The sequence below is a fragment of the Sinocyclocheilus grahami genome, unplaced genomic scaffold (genome assembly GCF_001515645.1).
Source record: "Sinocyclocheilus grahami isolate Dianchi unplaced genomic scaffold, SAMN03320097.WGS_v1.1 scaffold254.1, whole genome shotgun sequence".
Lineage (NCBI taxonomy): Eukaryota > Metazoa > Chordata > Actinopteri > Cypriniformes > Cyprinidae > Sinocyclocheilus > Sinocyclocheilus grahami.
Genome location: NW_015505433.1, coordinates 563825 through 585059, shown reverse-complemented (window position 1 = coordinate 585059; position 21235 = coordinate 563825). Strand labels below are relative to the sequence as shown.

Sequence of the window (21235 nt, the reverse complement as noted above, 5' to 3'; positions counted from 1 at the left end):
CCCCCCCCCCCCCCCCTGCTAGGGATACTAGTAACAACTAGTAACTAGTAGTACGGGATAAATTAATGGCATGCAAAGAGTTACAACTGCTGCAGATATGTTATTTACAACTATACACAAATAAAATCTAAAACAGGAGTATCTAAACACTGCAGCAGTTTAACACGAGTAACAACCTTCTGTAACTGAACTGACAACCTTAATTTTCTGGAGATACACCCCCATTTTGGAAGCAAGCTTAAAAAGCTGTGTGCAGTTTGAAAGGAGTCAGAGAGAAACTCAAAAATTCACACTTCTCTATGAGAGGTCAAGATGCACAAGCAGATAGGACGTCACATTCTGAACAAACTGTCTACAGCCTACACAAAATGCTGCTTCTAAAATGAATCACAGTTTCACTGAAATCACTGGCAGATTCATTTATCATTGAGAGCAATTTACCCATAATTCTCACCTCAACACAAATGACTCATAAGAACATCTTCCACCTACAGCGTCTCGACAATGAAAAAAAAAAACCTTTACAAAAGCTTACAAAATGACAGCAAATACCCGAAAAATTCGATTGCACTGACACTTTCATTTTATACCCGAAATAGCATGTTTCATTGCTAAAACTCCCACAATAACTTACTGAGAGCACAAATAAAGCCACTTGAAAATTGAAAATGACAGCCATTCACAAAAATTCAGGCATTTAGATTAATCTGTCTGACCCAAATCTAACGGGGTTATGAAAGAATAACTGCTGAACATAAACATAGCGCCACTGATTTTTTGAGCATTGTGCGGCAATCCATGGTGAGGTCATAACTTTGTTCAAGACTATTCAATGTGACTAACATAACCGGCAATCCAATTACAACTTAAGGTCAGTCTAATTCACAGTCATAAAGGAACAATTCATTTTAGAAATGAGATTTTCTGAAAGCCAGATTTCATTGGTCTTTTTTTTTTTTTATATATTGGTTTTGCAGAAACCATATACCAACCTCTTCTCCACCCTTGTCAGTGTTGCGTCCTGACCAGAAAAGGTGGGCACAAATGCTGACTGCACGGCACTGGTCGGGTTTCTTCAGCAGTTTGGAGGCAGCCAGTGCACACTGGGTACGCAGGGGCTCGTGGTTCTCTTCGCTGAAGCACCGCGTACGCTCAAATGTGCCAATAATCAGCGTAATGGCGGCCAGCTGAGCCTTTGAGTCGCTTATCTCATCTTCATACAGGGAGAACGCCTTGGGACACACACATGCAAAAATGAAAAGGCATTTTAGAAATAAGGTGTTGGGTGTGAGAATGAGTGAATGCAAACCAATATTTTTCTGATCTAGTCTTGCTCTCAGGCTATTGTGAATAGTAATGAATATGAGAGGCAAGGATAAAGAATCCAAACATGTTACCCATCTTAATAGTGACCTATCAGGCATTTAATCAAAATGCTTCTCTACCTGAGACATGAACTCGTAGGCAACCGTTTCATGGTTCTCAAAGCCAATCTCTCCAGCCGCCAGAGCCCCCTGGAGGAAGAGCCTCAGGGGTAACTCCGCCAGCTCTGCTTTGATCAGAGCACTGATTGTCTGATGGGCGAATGAGAAAATCTTCTGACATTTCTTTTCCCATTTATCATCCTGTGGAAGAGAAAGATTGACACATAAAAAAAAAACTCTTCAGGTTTTACACAAGACAGATGAGACTTCTGCAACCGTACTTTCGTGAGAAAGGAAAGGTGCACTTTCACTTCCAAACTATGGATGCCAAATGAAAACCTTTAAAGGCTTTTCTAAGAATTCTAAGAAGGAATGCTTCTCACTATTTCCATAAATTACAGTAAATTGGAGTTAATTGAATGACAGTTATCATTTGTATAGTTCCTGTACACAATAGATAGCCTGCTGACCTCTTAGCTAACCAACAGCTATGTCAGACCAACCATATGGATTACAGCATTCGATTTATAGAAGGTTAAGTTAGAATTTCAGGGATTTTTTTCCTATCTTTTATACCGGTGTGTAATTAAACAGTAGCTTTATTACAAAATGTAGTTGATGAGCTGAAAACTGAAACACTAAATGTTTAATTCTGTATCATACTGATAAAAACAGTTCCATCTAATTAGAAGTGGACTTTTTTTTTTTTAGAAGTGCTTTTATTTTTTAAATATTGCAGAGGTTTTCAAACTGGGATCCATGGAATCCAAAGAGTATGCTTGGAGATCCAAAGAAAATTGTGAGAGAAAAAAAATAATTCTTAGTGCTGTTCACTATATATGTTAGTTTCATATGTAAAATGCAAGACTATTACTGAATTTATAAATGCTACCAAGTTTTTACCCAGTTTAGTTCTGGTCAGAAATCACGACCTTACAAATGTTATTTCATTCAACTGAATCATAGTATATTCCCTCTTCAATTAAATAAAAAGTAAATCTGTAAAATCTAAATATTTAATAATTTGCTTTAGTATGACAACAATATAAAAGAATAATAACCTTCTTGTCTGCTTGTCATGGTTAATACTGTTCTCACACAGTACAAATGCATCTCTATTCAAGAGAATATATAGCTGATGTTATATTTTAGTAAGGGCATTATAGTATTTGGGAGTTCTGGGCATAAAATTTTGAAAACCCTTAATAACCTTCTTGTCTGCTTGTCATGGTTAATACTGTTCTCACACAGTACAAATGCATCTCTATTCGAGAGAATATATACATGTAGCTGCTGTTATATTTTAGTAAGGGCATTATAGTATTTGGGAGTTCTGGGCTTAAAATTTTGAACACCCCTTCTCTACTGGAGCGCTATTGCAAATACACTCTATTCAAGAGAATATATAGCTGCTGTTATATTTTAGTAAGGGCATTATAGTATTTGGGAGTTCTGGGCATAAAATTTTGAAAACCCTTTCTCTACTGGAGCGCTATTGCAAATACATGTGTCCACCAACAAAGTTGCTGCCCAAACGCTTCAAATCCTTTTTTTATGATGTTCCATTTCTGTTAGCATGTGGTCTCTAAAGGTTGCAATGTAGAGAGAAGAAATCACTTTGAGCTAATGAAATGGAAGAGTAGGATGTTTTGTGGTTAAAAGTGGGACATACTGAGGAGGAGTTCTCTTTGTAACGGAAGGCCAGTTGATAAGCAGCAAACACCAGCGGGGGAAGAGTGTGTCGAATTCTTTGGTTCCCCCCAGCGCCAAAGTGTTTCCTGGCAGTGTTTAAAATCTGTGGGAGGCACAAAAAAACAAAAACAAAGAAAAGAGTAGATTAATCAATTCATAATAAATCATTAAGCAGCATGATGACCTCATCAGCTGATTGAATACAGAATAAAATAACTTTCACTGGGAGCTAATTAGACTAGTTCTGGCCGATGTCAAACAATCATGACATTGTCAGTCAATTGCTTATGTTTCATCAAGGGGATTATTTCTCCTTAGGATCCAGTGCATGTGAAATGTTCAAAGAAACATGCTGTACTTCCCCCACAAATAAAGAGGTTTTATAGATTTTTTGAATGGAGTGTAGCAATGCTTTGCTGTCATATGTTGAAAGGAGAGGGTAAGGAAGGAATGAAAGAACGTGTACCAGATACTGCTGGTCAGGGTCGTCTGAATGTAGCAGATGAATGAAGCGGCCCACAAGGCTCTGTTCAGATTAATCAATTCATAATAAATCATTAAGCAGCATGATGACCTCATCAGCTGATTGAATACAGAATAAAATAACTTTCACTGGGAGCTAATTAGACTAGTTCTGGCCGATGTCAAACAATCATGACATTGTCAGTCAATTGCTTATGTTTCATCAAGGGGATTATTTCTCCTTAGGATCCAGTGCATGTGAAATGTTCAAAGAAACATGCTGTACTTCCCCCACAAATAAAGAGGTTTTATAGATTTTTTGAATGGAGTGTAGCAATGCTTTGCTGTCATATGTTGAAAGGAGAGGGTAAGGAAGGAAAGAACGTGTACCAGATACTGCTGGTCAGGGTCGTCTGAATGTAGCAGATGAATGAAGCGGCCCACAAGGCTCTGTTCGTCAGCAAAGTCCTCTTGGTCAGGATCCTCAGCAGGCTGATCTGGCTGGTCCTGGATCAGCGTAGACACCAGGTTCAGGATCGCATCAACCTGCAAGGAAAGAGCCATGAGATTATGTCTGGATAGCAGGGTGCAAATAGATAAGACACAGCAAAAGTGTACAAAAGAATGCTATTTGGTGGTCCTAAAATACACCAAAAGTGACTTTTAAAGAATCAGTGGAGACATCTGAATTCAGGTGACAGTATGTAAATATGATTAGATGTATTATAAGGCAGGCATGTTTTTGATTTAAAAATACTTTCTCCTATCCATCTTACATACAACTTCTACTTTTTTTGACAGACCTGGATAATTCAGTTGAAGCTTGGCTTCATCCAGTCATTATTTTTGCAGTTTTGTACTCTACAGCAAACAGATTTAAATGGCTTCAAATGGTTCCTTGCTGCTGTCATGTATTCAGTGCTCTCTTTTCAACTGCTCACAAGATGAGTGGGTGAGAGGCAAGATGGAGCTCAGAAAAGGCCAGAGGAGCTCCAACATTCTCCAACACAGGAATATCAATATAACCCTCCCTCAGTGAAATGGGCAGAACTGTCTGAATCATAGCTGACCTTTCCCTTAGCAGTCACAGATTTTAGGGAGAATTAACAACACCTTTGAAAAACAGGCAGAGTAAACCCCTGGGCTTGTGTCAGACAAGTCTAAAAGCAATCAAAGCAAGTCTAAAAGCACTGCAACCTCTGCAGTGCTCTAAACTCATGGTACACAGTGTAATAACAAAGGAGGAAACCGACAATAGGCCACCTGAACCTGTCAGTCACCTGCTATTAGAAAGGCAAATGACTCAAATATTGGTTACATATTCATATATTCAAAAAGGAAATACAATGGCATTAAAAGTTTGTGAAGCTTAAAGAATCTTCTGCATTTGTGCTTAAACTAAGACAATCTGTTAATACACAAATTCTTTCCACTTACATATTGACCAAGAGTAAATATTTTTGTTGAAGATGTATAGTATGTAAAGTATCATCAGTTCATTTAAAGACGTAACTGAACTAAAGCCTTTCAATTAATGAGATAAAAAAAAAAAATCATATGTGAGTTTAGCAGGCCTGCTCTGGGTCTTCTCTATCACACTATGGTCCGCACTACACAGGTTTGAGGTTTGCCATGCTTTGGTCATTGACTGATGTTATTTATGCTTACCAAGCTGGAATAGTTTTATAGTCATGATGAAACAGAAGTAGCAAAAGATATTTTTCCCTGGAAGGTCCAGTTATGACATTTTGATTAAATATTACAAGGCCAAACATTTTAAAAAAATGTAACATTCACAGATGAATTGTTCACAATAAGATCTATAACATGGATTTAGAAAATCATTTCATGCTGACTATTTTTTAAGAATTTGAGTGTACCAAGAGAGTACAAATGAATAAAAATTCATCACCACTGTTACTCTATCCAACAAAAACCACCCCAAAAGCTAGATGTTTAATCCTCTAATCAACTGGCTATCATCTAAGGATCTAGAGGCCACTCTCGCTTTAGTAAGGTTGCTCTGAACAAGAATGGGGTGCTCTACTCCAGTCTAAGAGGAATGCTGCTGCCTTCCAAATGTTTGACAAAGGACCATGTGGATGAGCCAGAGGCTATTGGAGGAATGCGTTATGGACAAAAGAGATAATTGTTTGGCAAAAACTAAACACTGCATTAACCCAGTATAAATGTTGTAGAAGGATCTGAAGAGAGCAGACTTTGATGAGGATATCAATGTGCAGTACCATTCAAAGGTTTGGGCTCAACAACATTTTTTCTAAGAAATTATTACTTTTTAGGTGCCGTTCACATGTCGCGTGGAAAACGCTATCTGCACCGCTTTTTCCTTCTTTCCAAAGTGCTCGGGATCTGCCGTTGCTAAGCAACCATGACCTGCGCTCTCCATGACGGTGCGAAAGTTTCAATGAAGGATAAATGGATTTCCAGCATTGAAAATTGCTTGCAGTAGCTCTGCTCCTAGATTTATACAAAATTTATATAAAAATGGCTATTCCTGTACAGTTATGATCAACTGTGCTTCCATCTTGGCTGAGCTTTCAATGTTGTTACGGAAAGGGTGAAGGTGATTTGTTGGTTCTTGTGACATGACCCTCGATGCGCTTGCGGCATTCTGAAAAGTTGAGATGTTTTTATCTCGCTGCAGCGCGTGCCTGGAAAAAAACAGCACATCGCGACTGTGTCGCTCTCTATTTGTGTGCGCTTGCCACACGTCTACATTTGAAATAACAAACTTGAGCATGCAAAAAAACGCAATATGTGAACGGCCCCTTACTTGGCAAGGGTGCATTAAATTGATCAAAAGTGACAGTAAAGACATTAACAATCTTATAAAAGATTTCTAGTTCAAATAAATGCTGTTCTTTTGAAATTTTCATTTATCAAAGAATACTGAAAAACATGCATTACGGTTTTCACAAAAGTCCCCAAACCTTTGTATGGCAATTCAATTCAATGTAATTTACTGTACAAAGAGATACAAGACTCTCAAACGTTCCACTATACTGGGATTTCATTGGAGACATGCAAACATCATCAGCCTGACCATTCAATACTGTATATGATATAAACCTGATCTTGGGCCACTATGGTGGTGTTGTAGTCCAGAATGTTGCTCAGCACGTAGCAGCTCATACTTTTGCGTGACTCATAATCGAAGTACTCAAACAGTGGTGGAAAATGCTTGAGCTGGAGCACGGTGAGGATGTTATTGTACGTGTCCACGGGAATCTTTAGCAGCCTGGTCAACTCCTTAGACACTGCACTGCTGGTGGCAATGCTGCACAAAAAGACATGAAAGAAATCAAACAGTCACAAACAGAAGCAGGTATACTGGTGTGGTAATGAATTACCTTACTTCTGTGGCCCTATGTATTTTAAAAGGCAGGTGGTTTGTATAGCTATGTTTCAAATTTACACCAAGATGTTGAAGGCGGCGAAACGATTCATCCATAAAAACAAATCCAGCATTTACAGATCTTCCAATCATCTTAAATAGGAAGATTTGAGGAATGACACCAAAAATCATTACCACAATGTGTGCTGAAGTGTCAGCTAGTCACAAATATCAGCCTTTAGCATGACTGGCCTGTGCTATGATCAGTCACTCACTGTGATTGCAAACAGTGAGTCATCATGTCTATGTGGCATCCCATCCACCCTCAAAATTGCTAGGTGTCTGGTAAGATTTTAGACGTCAGCAAAGAAACAATCACATTTATTTTTAACACATGAGTAAAAGATGAAAATGCAAACAAAGACAGCACAGGAACTAACTCTTATAGGGACATTTAAATGTAGTATCTGCATGTTCTTCTTTGATAAAAAAAATAAATAAATAAAGTGCTTTCTGTAATAATATGTGCTTTTGTATTGTCATAACTAACTCTTATAGGGACATTTAAATGTAGTATCTGCATGTTCTTCTTTGATAAAAAAAAATAAATAAATAAAGTGCTTTCTGTAATAATATGTGCTTTTGTATTGTCAAAAAATCTGATTTCAAGAACACTAAAATTATACTGCAAGTGCACAGACCCCATTCAAACTTTGTCAAAACTTTCTGTTATGCCTTAGGTATGCTGTATTGTCAGTCTCCCACTGACTTGCACCCTGACGACACTGAAACGTGGGCACACAGCAAAAGCTTGAGTGTGTCTACACTGCCAGTGTCAAAGCAACACGTCATCTCAGAAAGATCACTAACACAGACCAAGGTTCAACTGGATGCTCAAGAGAAAATGGGCGAATAACTATTTAGCCTGGAATACAACTGATTTTCTTTATAATAAATATTAGTATTATAATATTAATATTTGTAAAACTGTGAATACATATGGTTCCATACAATCTATAATTGAAATTATTAGACCAGAAACAAGAGGTGGCTTTGACTTAATGGTTAAAAAGTAATCTAAATATAAACAAAATTGAAAACTTTTAACCAGAAATTACATTGCAATACTTCCAGATGGTCTAGTTTTCTTTGAATATATTAGCGGGGTGCAACAACTCAAATATAGATTAGGATCAGCATACTAGTTTAAGAGGTTACGTAGTTATTATAGGCATGATCTGATGTAATGGTTCCTTTATACCAAAAATGAGCCTAAATACAGAAATGAAGCACTCAAATCCTCTAGCAAGTAAAAGCTTAAGGATCTTTCAGCAACACACTTAAGTGCTAAAGAGTGTGGGTGTTGCTTTGACCATGTTCTGATCTGCCGAATGGTGTGAGAAAAACATTTGAACTAATACTCACTGCTCCAGGTTGAGTTTGTTGAAAATCTCCACAGTACTTTCCAACACTTTATCCACATAGTCCACACGCTCAGGATAGCACTTCATTGCCAGATTAATGAGAGACACTTGGAGCGAAACAACATCTTCAGATGGCATATCCTGACGAGACTGACAAGAAAGAAAAAGTAAAGATTGCAACATTAAACATTTGAGTTAGTGATTTTACTAAATTACTCCATATTTCAATAAAGACACCACATGATATTATACCTGTATGACAGTTGCCACCTGCTGTGAGAAAATATCAAATAGCTTGATTTCAGCAGGGATTCCAGGCCCATCTTCTCTGTGAGCAAACAAGGCCAATCTGTGGGACGAGACCACAATCGGATAAGACTCAATATACAGCTCTGAAAAGTTAAGTTACGCTAAAACGTATGAATTTCTTCAGTTACACTTTATTGTACCGTGTCCTTGTTACACTGTAATTATACATTTAAGTACTGAGAAATATTGTACTAACAATATGGTTAGGGTTAGGATGGGGGTTTGTTTTAGTGTTAGTTACATGCATTTATCTATAATTTATTACTACAGTAAGTACGTAAAACTTGTAACAAGCACTGTAAAATAAAGATTGTAAATAACATTTCTTCGCATTATATAACCAAGTGGAATTTATTTAAAAGAAAGATACAGTATGTAAATAACAGATCTCTCTCTGAGCTGAACAGTGAATAATTGGAACAACAAGCCACCTGTCAATAAGGGCAATGATGATGTTCTTGACGTTTACGCTTTGGTGCAGATCAGCACAGGAGCGAAGGAACGGGTTCAACGTCTGCAGGTGGAACTCATCCGGAATGACCTGTAGAAAAAGAAAGTGCAGACAAAAATGTGAGGGAATTAACTATAACATGCCCACACCTACTACTTAAAATAGTTGGGTTAAATGGGGAGCATGTTAAAAGACAGACTCCTACAGTCAGGTACAACAGGATGATGAGTGAAGTTGGCATATTTCTGTACCTGTATGATGCACTCCATGAGGTATTCCTGTGCTAGAGGGTCTCTACAGTTCACCACCTGCTCCAAGATCCCAGACAAAACGATCTGTGGGGAGTCGACATATATTTACCGTTAGAGCTGCCAAATCCTTTTGCAAACAAGATAACTGCAAATCACAGCACAATTCTACAAATTTCTGCCTACAGTATATGCTGCGTTACAACCAATTTACGTTACAAACAGTTCTTGTTGTGGTGTATACTATAGAGTTTAAGGTCTTTATGAAGTTTTTTTTTAAAATAAGTTTCTTATGCTCACCAAGGCTGCATTTATGATAAAAATGATTACAACAGTAATAGTGTGAAATATATTACAATTTAAAATAACTGCTTTTATTTTAATATATATTAACATGTATTTTATTCATGTGACGGCAAAGCTGAATTTTCAACAGCCACTGCTCAAGCCTTCAGTATCACATGATCTTCAGAAATCATTACTGATTTGGTGTATTAATGTTGAAAACAATTAAACCGCTTAATATTTTTGTGGAAACCATGATAGATTTTTTCAGGACTCTTTTATGAATAGAACGTTCAAAAGAACAGCATTTGTTTGGAATAGAAACCTTATGTAACATTTTATATGTCTTTACTATCATATTTGATCAAGTACCCAAAAAAAACAACAACTTTTGAACGCTTTTTTCACAAATGGCTCAAAATGAGAATGATTGTCTGTTTTACAAACTATTCAAATATAATATGGATACCTTGATAAAATATTCATTTATTCATTTTTTATTCAGCGACATTTTCACAATCCCGTCACTTGTAGTTCTAAAAATAAGTGGGCATTTAAAAGTAATATGACCAAGGTACATGAGTCTGTAAGCGGTTTGCTGAAAGTATGAATCACAGAGTTTTGATTTGGTCATATCAAGATAAAATGATCATTTAACTCTGGTTAAAAAGCTTAAAGTACATCAGAAATGCATATGTATGGGTGCTTGAATTTAAAAATCAAATGAAAACATACTGAGCCTGTCACATTGTTCATGATTGTGAACATGGAGTGTTTTAACAAACAGATTTCAAAGGACTATCAAAAGATACCGTAACCTCTTACGCAGTTGTCGTTCCATCAATGGCTCTTTTACCCAGTGATATATGGTAAGTGCTAACTTGAGGTTCCCACAAATAAACAGGTAATCAAGGTCAAATCTAATTTCAATGCACCCTTTTCAACCTTTAAAAGAGCTCTATAGGCTTTGGAGAAAGATCATTTATCTACACTGGAGCACTGCAACTGAAACGCACCTGTTTGTACTTTTCCACATTGACGCCTTCCAGCTGGCTCAGTCGGACCAGATTGGTCCCTACGAGGATACGTAGCTCTTGCCTCTCCTTCTCTCTCTTTTCTCGGTCCCTACTGTGTCCCTGATGCTGCATTCGCACCCACAATTTATTCATCTCGGCAAAATTCAGCAGTACAAAGTCAATGGAGTCATTAATGTCCCCGGTCATCTCTTCCCTAAATCAAATAGAAGAGCACATTGGTAGTTATTCAATCCTTAGCAGATAATGACATTTGTAGTGATTCATTTTGTCAAAAGCTGTCTAAGCACGGAACGCGGGAAAAACAGGCCTTTTCTAGCAATGGATTAAATTGTATTTTAGCACATAGGATTGTGCTACGGCATCATTTAAATTGTTCAGTGTGAGTCACAAGACTCTTGAACTACTTGAGGTGCAATTACAGCCATTAGATACGGAGTGTCGTACTCAGCCTGCTCTCCATCATCAGGCAGGATGTTGCGTGTACACTGCAGCAGGTAGTTCCTGAGGAACAAGCCCCGGAGTGGATGCTGCACACCACGACACATTTCCACCAGGTCCTTTAGTATGTCTTTGCGGGATTGGGGGAAAGAGCGAACGTACACCACTCCGACAGTTATCAACAGGTACCTGAGAAGCCAAAGAGAGAGAAGTTAATGAGCAATATGACTCAATGACCGCAAACAAGTGGAAAAACAAAGGTACCAGATAACTAAAGTACTTGAAAAAGTACTTTAGTTAAGCCTCATAATAAAATGATGGATGTACTCATAAAGCATGAACCCTAGAAGATTTATCTTTTGCGATATAAACAATGTAAAACACTGAAGTGAAATAAAAGACATCTGCCAGGCTTAATGCAAATTCCACAGTAACAGGCACAAAATCAACACTTTCTATTCCACGAGCCTGACTGATTTGAGCAGTTTATTTAGCTACACTTTGGTCTTTGATTTTTTGTGTTGATTAACATTTGGATGTAGTAAGTTTATAATAATTCTGAAACAAACATGTTTAGGGGAATGAAATACAATACATTTACACAATTTTTAAAATGTTAATACCACATCATTACATTCAGAAGAACTGAATGAGTGGTGATTAGGGCTGGGAGTTTTATATGTATATATATATATATATAAATCCTGATATATTTTTTAGCATTGTCTTTTGATGACTTTCAATATGGCTCATACGGATGATTAAGCCACTAACAAACCACAGCTGTTGAATGGTATGTTAGAACCGTTCAATACAGGAAATAAAATAGAGTTGAAATGTTATATGTTGCATACATAAATGTTTTCCCATAAATTACTTCATACTGACTTATATTTAATTAACATGTAACAATGTAGCATGTTCATTCTCATAAACAGACCTATTAAATAAAAGTAACCAGGCTTTCCAATGCTCCATTTCAGAGGGTGAGCTATTTAGGCTGAACCGATTTGCTAGCATAATGGTGACTTTCCAGATCACTTACAATGAACTGATTCACCAGAATAAATGCCTCTCCAGCACTGACCCAGGACAGATATCTCCATATTAGACCCAGGATAGATTAGTAGAGTGTTTTAATATCCCCAAAATTGCACGCAAACATTAAATACAGCCATTATACCATTTGAATGGACTACACTACACTGCTACTTGGACTCCCCAAAACATTTCAGACCTTTTATATTATCTATGTTGTTGTTATACAAGCATTTACGGCTTGACTTTTTAAGAAGATCAACTGTATTAGTTTCTAGGAGGTTAAGAGACTTTAATTTAAGAGAGAGACCGCTTCAGAGGTGAAACCCATATAGAAAGATAGCAACTGAAATGAAGGGAGGCAAAGAAGCACTATAATGAGATGCTCAGACAAAAAAAAGTTACCCACTAGATCACAATTCCTTTAATGAGAGGCGTAGGCAGAAATGATAGCGGGCACAATGCCATGAAAGCACTGCAGTTGAGTCAAAGAACTAGATTGCACATTTCACTGCATGTGAGTGGAGGAGCCTTGTGTCGCCCCAGATGACACTGCCTCTGCCAGGCTCCCCCAATGAAGGCCAACTCCTGATAACCATTTTACAACTTATGACAATTATTAAAAGGCACACTCAAAGGAGTAACCCAGAAATCACTTTATTTCTGTATAAAGCCACAGCTGTTATGTGGTAGAAACACTTGTCGGTGGCTGTACTTTCTTGCTTCACTTAAGCACTGCTTGTTTATGCCTTACTTTTTCTTCAAACAAATGCACTCCATCAATCTGTTAAAGCACACACTTCCTCATTAAAGATGAGCAGACAACAAAGGAGCTCCACAAAAATCATGTCAAGCTCAAAATGGGTTAAAACATGCTTTTTTGTGACATTAAATAATGGCACAACTACCACAAACCTTAGTTAATCAAACTACATGATTTATTTAAAGTGGGAAAGAATCATTCCCGTTTAAAGGGATAGTTCACCCAAAAATGAAAATGTTATGTTTATCTGCTTATTCCCGGGGCATCCAAAATGTAGGGGACTTTGTTTCTTCAGTAGAACACAAACGAAGATTTTTAACTTCAAACCGTTGCAGTCTGTCAGTCATATAATGGAAGTGAATGGGAATCACGGCTTTGAGAGTAAAAAAAACATACACAGACAAAACCAAATTAAACCCTGCAGCTCGTGATGATACACTGATGTGTAAAGACACGAAACGATCGGTCTGTGCAAGAAACTGAACACTATATATATTGTTTTTTACCTCTGATGCACCGCAATGTCTGAACTGTCCTGAGCGCGTCCTCGACAGCCGGCGAGTGAAGCGTCTTCTTCTTGCTTTACGACGGATCGCAGACTTATAAGTGCATTACCGCCACCTATCTCTCAAATGGACCATTGACACTCTATCTACAATCTCAATTAGGAGTGTCAATGGTCCATTTGCGCCGGCTGTCAAGGATGCGCTCAGGATGCGCTCAGGACAGTTCAGACATTGCAGTGCATCAGAGGTAAAAAACGATATAAATACTGTTCAGTAATTATGTTTGGGTGAACTAACCCTTTAACAAGATCACCAAATGGATGCAGACTGCTCCGTTGGCATTTTTATTTTATAGTCACCATGTTGGCCAATGTGAAATGGCAAAATCTTGAAAATTACAGTAACAGTATTTGGGGAGATTTCCTCAGATACTCACAGTCTAGGGATGATGTTGCCAGCATACTGAACAAGCTCATAGAGGTCCGCAACCTTGCGGCCTTTGGCGAACTCATCTGTCAAATAGACTTCCAGGTAATGCAGCTCATCTGAGATGGCCATATCTACAACAAGAATTTAGTACAATAAATAAATGAAATCTCTACAGATGACATGTACAGCAGCTGTTGCAAGAAAATAACAGCACAGTATAATGTTCTTTAGAAAATTCTTAATGTTAAGAGCGCAAATGAGTTCTATTCTATTTAAACACATAATGCAATGGAAACACATACAGAGTTCGTAGTAGCTCTTGGGAGAAAGCATAGAAGTCCTTAACTCCCCCAACATATTTGAGGCATGTTTCAGTGCATCCATCAGCTTGTTCTTGTCCTGGATGAAGGACATAAATGTTCATCAACAGAGTAAGGGTGCAGCTTTCACAAGGCAATGTCAATAAAATTTTGCTTTATTTTAATTGTTAAAAGCAAGAAGCATAACACTGCTATGGAAATGAACAATGTTATGGACACTGTAAACCTGCATGTACTTAACTCACCAGACAGCGCTTCATTTGAAATGACTGAACTTTGACTGCCTGCACAGCTTCATCCAACAGCTTCTCCTGCTCATCCTGAGGCGACTGCTGTGTGGTAGGCTGGAATAAACAGGTGCAGTCAAACAATCAAACTAAAATCAGGTGTAGTTTCTTTCAACATCAACATCTGTATGTCCCAGCAAATTTTTTTTTTTTTACTAATTTTAACTCATTTAAAGCATTTAAGCTTAGGCTTTTATATCAGATGGTTTTTAAGATCATGAGAAACAATTCGCTTAAAAGTGTGTTTAAAGTTTAGATATATAGTAGGTAGGCTATATGTACACTACTGTTCAAAAGTTTTGGGTTCATAAGATTTTTTTACGTTTTGGAAAGAAATCTCTTTATCTTCACCAAGGCTGCATTTATTTGGTCAAACAAACAGTAAAAACAATAATATTGTGAAATATTATTACAATTAAAAATAACAGTTTTTTATTTAAAAATATTTTAAACTGACATTTATTCCTGTAATGGCAAAGCTCAATTTTCAGCAGGCATTACTCCAAGGACATTCCATATCAACTCAACCAGGGGTCTCCAGCTAAAAAAAAATTATGATGTTTTTTTTTTTCTCCTGGTGCAAGAAATACATTAATGAAAAAGAAAGAAGACAGACAAAAAAAATCTGAGTAATGCATATGTAGAGGGAGGTCAAAATGACAATTTGGGATTTGGAGCCAAATTATACTGGGAAAAATTACTTTAGAAACATGGCAGCATCTTTATTTTATTTTCACAGAGATTAGTATGTCTAAATCAGTTGAATTTGGCAGTCCTAGTTGCAAAAGTAATGCAAGTAATGCAAAATACATTACATAAAACTGGGTTCAACAATGAGAAAAAACACTTTTCACATTCAAATCTCTGTGAAATTGTCTTCTGTGATATTCTTATATATTTTTATAAATATGATACTCTTAAGGCCTGTTCACACCAAGGACAATAACTATAAAGATGAAGATATAGTTCTAAAAATCATTCTCAAAATTAAAGAATAGCAGAGTCCACACCACAGCTATAACGATAAAGGCACAGAGAAGCAATATCATTGGAATTACCAGCTGATAAACGATAAAAACATTGAAAGCCAATCAGAATCAATCCTGCTATAACAAGCTTGAGAATTTAAAGCAGCAGATGAGCGTGCGCTTGGAATAAACATACAATATCATCCACTGGTGTGGACACTAATATAGTTATCTTTATAGTTATCGTTCTTGGTGTGAAAGGGCCTTTTCTCTTAGATTTAAAAGGATAGTTCAACCAAAAATGAAAATTCTGTCATTAATTACTCACCCTCATGTCATTCTAAACCCGTAAGACCTCCGTTCATCTTCGGAACACAAATTAAGATATTTTTGATGGAATCTGAGAGCTCTCTGACCCTCCCATAGACAGCAATGTAATTACCACGATCAAGGTCCAGAAATGTAGCAAGGAGATCGGTAAAATAAGCCATGTGGCATCAGGGGTTCAACCGTAATTTTACAAAGCTATGAGAATACTTTTTGTATGCAAAGAAAACAAAAATAATGACTTTATTCAACAATTCGTCTCCTCCGCATCACCCTGGTGCCATTTTGGAGAGTATCCACTGATCTCCACTACCGATCTCCTTGCTACGTTTCTGGACCTTGATCGTGGTAATTACATTGCTGTCTATGGGAGGGTCAGAGAGCTCTCAGAATAAATAAAAAATATCTTAATTTGTGTTCCGAAGATGAATGGAGGTCTTACGGGTTTGAAACGACATGAGGGTGAGTAATTAATGACAGAATTTTTGGTTGAACTAACCCTTTAAGTGCTACCTTTGATACTGTGGACCACAAAATTCTTATTCCACAACTTGAACAATGTGTGGGTATTGAAGGTTTTGCTCTTAAGTGGTTTAAGTCCTATCTGAATGATATAACTTTTTCTGTTTGTCTTGACAGGTTTTCTTCTTCTGTTTTGGATTATGGAGTCCCTCAGAGCTCCATTCTGGGCCCTGTTTTGTTCTCGTTGTATATGCTTCCTTTGGGTACTATTCTTTCTAAACATGGAGTGTCATTTCACTTTTATGCTGATGACACACAAATTTATCTGCCCTTAATAAAGCCTTAAGCTCATTATCAGCATGCTTGCCTGATATTAAGTCTGGGTTTTCCTTAAATTTTTTGCATCTCAACGAGAGCAAAACTGAGGTAACATTCTTTGCACTGGCTGTTGGTTTGTAATAGAATTGATTTTAAAATTTTGTTTTTTGTTTTTAAAGCCCTGAAAGGATTAGCTCCAAAATATCTTTCTGATCTTTTGAAATTAAAGGTGCAATAGGTGATTGTCTTCAGAAACATTTTTTGTTATGCTGGTTGAAAGTCTCTTCACATCCCGATAGCAATCATTAAGTTAAGTGGTCTAAATATCTTTATCTGTATTTATATATTCTGTGGAAGGCGTAGGACAAAGAAATGTTAGTCCAATCAAAACGCTCGGTCCAAGCGTTTTAATTGGCTTTCCTACCTGCCTGTCAACTAATGTATTAGCATACCTCTGCGCACCCGGTTCGCGCAGACAGGATACGTCATCAGCGCGTTCACGCACACTGTGCAGACAGAGCGAGAATGGCAGACAAACATCAACAACCCGATCTTCCTTCCTGGTATTGTAGTACTTTTAAAGTTTTCTCACCAGTGAATGACGCATGATGTAGCTCAGCGGTTCCCAATCCCAGTCCTCGCGCTCCCCCGCTCTGCATTTATTTTGCGTATCTCGCTTAGTTACCACACCCGATTCAGATAACCAGCTCGTTATAAGAGAGCTATGTGCACGAACTGTGTTCCGATCGATATGATCCCTACACAGTGTTCATTGCTCCCTACTCCTTGAGCAGGGGAAATCCATTGAAGTTTACTTCACTTTGAAACATTGGAATTGGGAACCGCTGATGTAGCCTATTGTAGTAATGTTGTCTCTGGTGTTCTGGTCTGTGAGCGTAAATACATTCAGGTGGCATGGCTTTGGACAGTGATTGCAGGGAGGGTGGGACGTTCGCTTTCAGTACTATCAGGCTAAAGTTAACATTTTCCAAGCTCTCCTACTGCACCTTTAAATAACTAGATCATTAAGGTAATCTCCACAAAGATTGCTGATGGTTCCGAGATCTAGACAGAGTCTGAATTTAAACCCAAGTTAAATCTAACCTAACTTTTCTCTCAGGCATAACTGTTCTTGATTTTTGGTTGAATTTTCTGATTGGTGTTTTTGACGTAAACTCACTTTATCATTGTTTTGCAAATTATCTTTTGTCTCCTTTTTTTAAGATATTTATCCTTTGTCTTTTAGTACAGCACAATGGTCAACTACTGTTGTTTTTACTGTGCTATATAAATTAAAAACTTTTTGAACTGATTTGTCATTTTGACCGACCTCAACAAAATAGTGGATTACCCAGTAAATCTTCATTTGTTATTTTGGCTTTTATCACTATTTACGTTTGTCTTTCTTCAGGAAAAACAAATACTACCAAAGTCAAAAGTCTTAGCCAGAATGACCCTCCAAGTCTTCTGTGTCACATGATCCTTCATAAATCATTCTGATATGCTAATTTGGTGCTCAAGAAACATTTCTTATTATCAACATTGAAAATATGAATTATGTATTTTTGTGGAAAATGTCATACATTTGTTTTCAAATCTCTTTGAAGAATAGAAAGTTCAAAAGAGCAGCATTTATTTGACAGAAATCTTTAACATTAAAAATAACTTCACTGTCAATTTCGATCTATTTAATGCATCCTTGCTTAATGCTGAAAAAAAGGTCTCCCTTACACATACACATTACTGCTCTAAAGTTGAATTCCAAGTGCTGTAGTTTCTCACTATTTTTACCATTGAAGTTTACTTCACTTTGAAACATTGGAATTGGGAACCGCTGATGTAGCCTATTGTAGTAATGTTGTCTCTGGTGTTCTGGTCTGTGAGCGTAAATACATTCAGGTGGCATGGCTTTGGACAGTGATTGCAGGGAGGGTGGGACGTTCGCTTTCAGTACTATCAGGCTAAAGTTAACATTTTCCAAGCTCTCCTACTGCACCTTTAAATAACTAGATCATTAAGGTAATCTCCACAAAGATTGCTGATGGTTCCGAGATCTAGACAGAGTCTGAATTTAAACCCAAGTTAAACCTAACCTAACTTTTCTCTCAGGCATAACTGTTCTTGATTTTTGGTTGAATTTTCTGATTGGTGTTTTTGACGTAAACTCACTTTATCATTGTTTTGCAAATTATCTTTTGTCTCCTTTTTTTAAGATATTTATCCTTTGTCTTTTAGTACAGCACAATGGTCAACTACTGTTGTTTTTACTGTGCTATATAAATTAAAAACTTTTTGAACTGATTTGTCATTTTGACCGACCTCAACAAAATAGTGGATTACCCAGTAAATCTTCATTTGTTATTTTGGCTTTTATCACTATTTACGTTTGTCTTTCTTCAGGAAAAACAAATACTACCAAAGTCAAAAGTCTTAGCCAGAATGACCCTCCAAGTCTTCTGTGTCACATGATCCTTCATAAATCATTCTGATATGCTAATTTGGTGCTCAAGAAACATTTCTTATTATCAACATTGAAAATATGAATTATGTATTTTTGTGGAAAATGTCATACATTTGTTTTCAAATCTCTTTGAAGAATAGAAAGTTCAAAAGAGCAGCATTTATTTGACAGAAATCTTTAACATTAAAAATAACTTCACTGTCAATTTCAATCTATTTAATGCATCCTTGCTTAATGCTGAAAAAAAGGTCTCCCTTACACATACACATTACTGCTCTAAAGTTGAATTCCAAGTGCTGTAGTTTCTCACTATTTTTCATTACATTTCAGCCTAGCACCTTTCAATTAATTTGTCCTGAGGCATATTTTAGAAATATGAAAATATCACAAAACCACTGTGCATAACTGTAAATGAATTACAAAAATATTGCTACAAATGAAATACGGTGCATGAAGAATAGCACTACAGCTAGAAAGCCATGTGACATTACCAAATATGTTTTCAATAAAAGTGCAGAAAGTATAACTTCAAGAACTGAAACAGTGCCATTCTATGAATCTGTTAATGAGCCTAATAAATGCCTGTAATCACGAGATTATAACTGATCATATAGCTATATAAAATGAAGTCTCAGTGGTCTGCAGGCCAGGGTGGGGGGTGACAGACGTAACCCCTACTGAAGATATAGTACTGTCAGTACTAGACAGTTACACTTCACCTGAAGAATAGCAATTTCAAAAGTGTTATGATGAACAGTAAATTTAACAGATTACCGTCTGCTTTAACCTGAATGAATGAACCCGTGACCAAACACCGCATACTAAAATCATTTCCATTATTCGACTATATCTAATGCACTTATAAACAAAGAGCTGCATATAAAAGTATCTCAGATACATAATAACACTTCTGACATAAACAGAACTGTAAACAAATAACAAGGCTAATGCTAGCAGGATTAGCAGTTTAAAGTAGCGCATTTAGCACACAACGTGTGGATTGTAATGACAGCAAAACATAAGGGCTGCAAGTCTACTAAACCTGCATGCCAAATGACACACCGCTAGTAGAATCAAACAAGACAGAGGAAATGAACAAGAATGATTAAGAGTATGTAGGCCTCCGCATCCCAAACGCTAATGCTAACGACTACCTTCACAAACGCGCAACAGTCCGTCAAGAGATGTCAGTGTCCCTCTGACACTATCACTGTTTTAAGCAACTTAACGGCGCATACAAAGCATCCAGCATACAGTCTACGCATACGATGATGGCTTCTATCTTACCATGATTATTAGCTATGTTCGAGGAAACGCTGGATGAGCCCGCTGTGAATGTATGGTCGTGTCATGTGACTGCCTCCTGACGAGCTCTGCCCGCACACAACACAGCAAGCCCTGAGAGCTATTTCCCCCAATGGCTCCTCTTGCCTTCAGCCTGAAGAAGCAATCAATCATTTGTTTTGGGACTGTGCTTATTCTAAAGAGTTCTGGGTTGACCTTTCCCATTTTGTTAACAAATATTTATATCCAAACTTTTGTACAACCCCCAAAATTGTGTTTTTTGGTTACTCTTTGAATTTAGACCCTTCTCGCTGTAAATGTATTATTAATCTATTGCTATGTCTTGCTCAATTTGACATTCATAAGTGTACATTTTCAAAGAAAACGCCCTACTTTTTTATTTTCAGGAAAGATTTGGATGTGTACGTAAACTCTTTAAGAGACTCTTTAATAATTCTATTGCACGTAAGACTCTTTCAAGGTGTAAGTCTTAAAAGCTAGCATAGTATGCTTTGGAGTATTGCTTGTAACCCTTGTTGTCTTTTGTTCTTACTTGTCTTTGTAATTGTATTTGCTGTTCTTGTATTGCATAATCAAAATTAAATAAATAAATAAATAAAAAGCCCTGAGAGCTGGATTATTCCGCTCTAAAACGCTGTAGAGACAACATTTAGAATTAAAATGTATTTGTTTACAATAAAATACTCAGCTGGGTTGTGTACATATCTCTTATATTTGTCTACATATCTACAATTGAAGAAAAAAAGTGTAATGGACAAAAGTTTCTCTGACTAACATTTAGCATTTAATATCGTGCACTCCGCTTGGCCTTATATAGTACCATTTGACGAATACTTAAATAGTCTTAAAAGTAGTTAAGTTTATACGTATTTCACTCGAACGAGGTTGTCCACGCCCATTTCTCGATCCACCAATGGCAGGTCCCG

The 21235-nt window shown here is 37.1% G+C and overlaps 1 protein-coding gene across 1 annotated transcript in view; it reads right to left on the bottom strand.

Annotated features, from left to right (window-relative positions):
* The window catches only part of LOC107598694 (vacuolar protein sorting-associated protein 35-like), a 25090-nt gene extending 4690 nt beyond the window's left edge, over positions 1–20400 (bottom strand). Inside the window, exons 1-15 of the mRNA XM_016290086.1 lie at positions 20292–20400; positions 14427–14525; positions 14164–14260; positions 13869–13992; positions 11132–11314; positions 10667–10880; positions 9369–9452; positions 9098–9207; positions 8610–8706; positions 8359–8507; positions 6669–6876; positions 3969–4124; positions 3097–3219; positions 1446–1625; positions 993–1232 (exon numbers count right to left, since the gene is read on the bottom strand). Coding sequence (XP_016145572.1) covers positions 993–1232; positions 1446–1625; positions 3097–3219; positions 3969–4124; positions 6669–6876; positions 8359–8507; positions 8610–8706; positions 9098–9207; positions 9369–9452; positions 10667–10880; positions 11132–11314; positions 13869–13992; positions 14164–14260; positions 14427–14525; positions 20292–20294 — 2067 coding nt within the window. The 5' untranslated portion in view covers positions 20295–20400. The remainder of the gene's footprint in view (positions 1–992; positions 1233–1445; positions 1626–3096; positions 3220–3968; positions 4125–6668; positions 6877–8358; positions 8508–8609; positions 8707–9097; positions 9208–9368; positions 9453–10666; positions 10881–11131; positions 11315–13868; positions 13993–14163; positions 14261–14426; positions 14526–20291) is intronic.
* Positions 20401–21235: the final 835 nt, after the last annotated feature.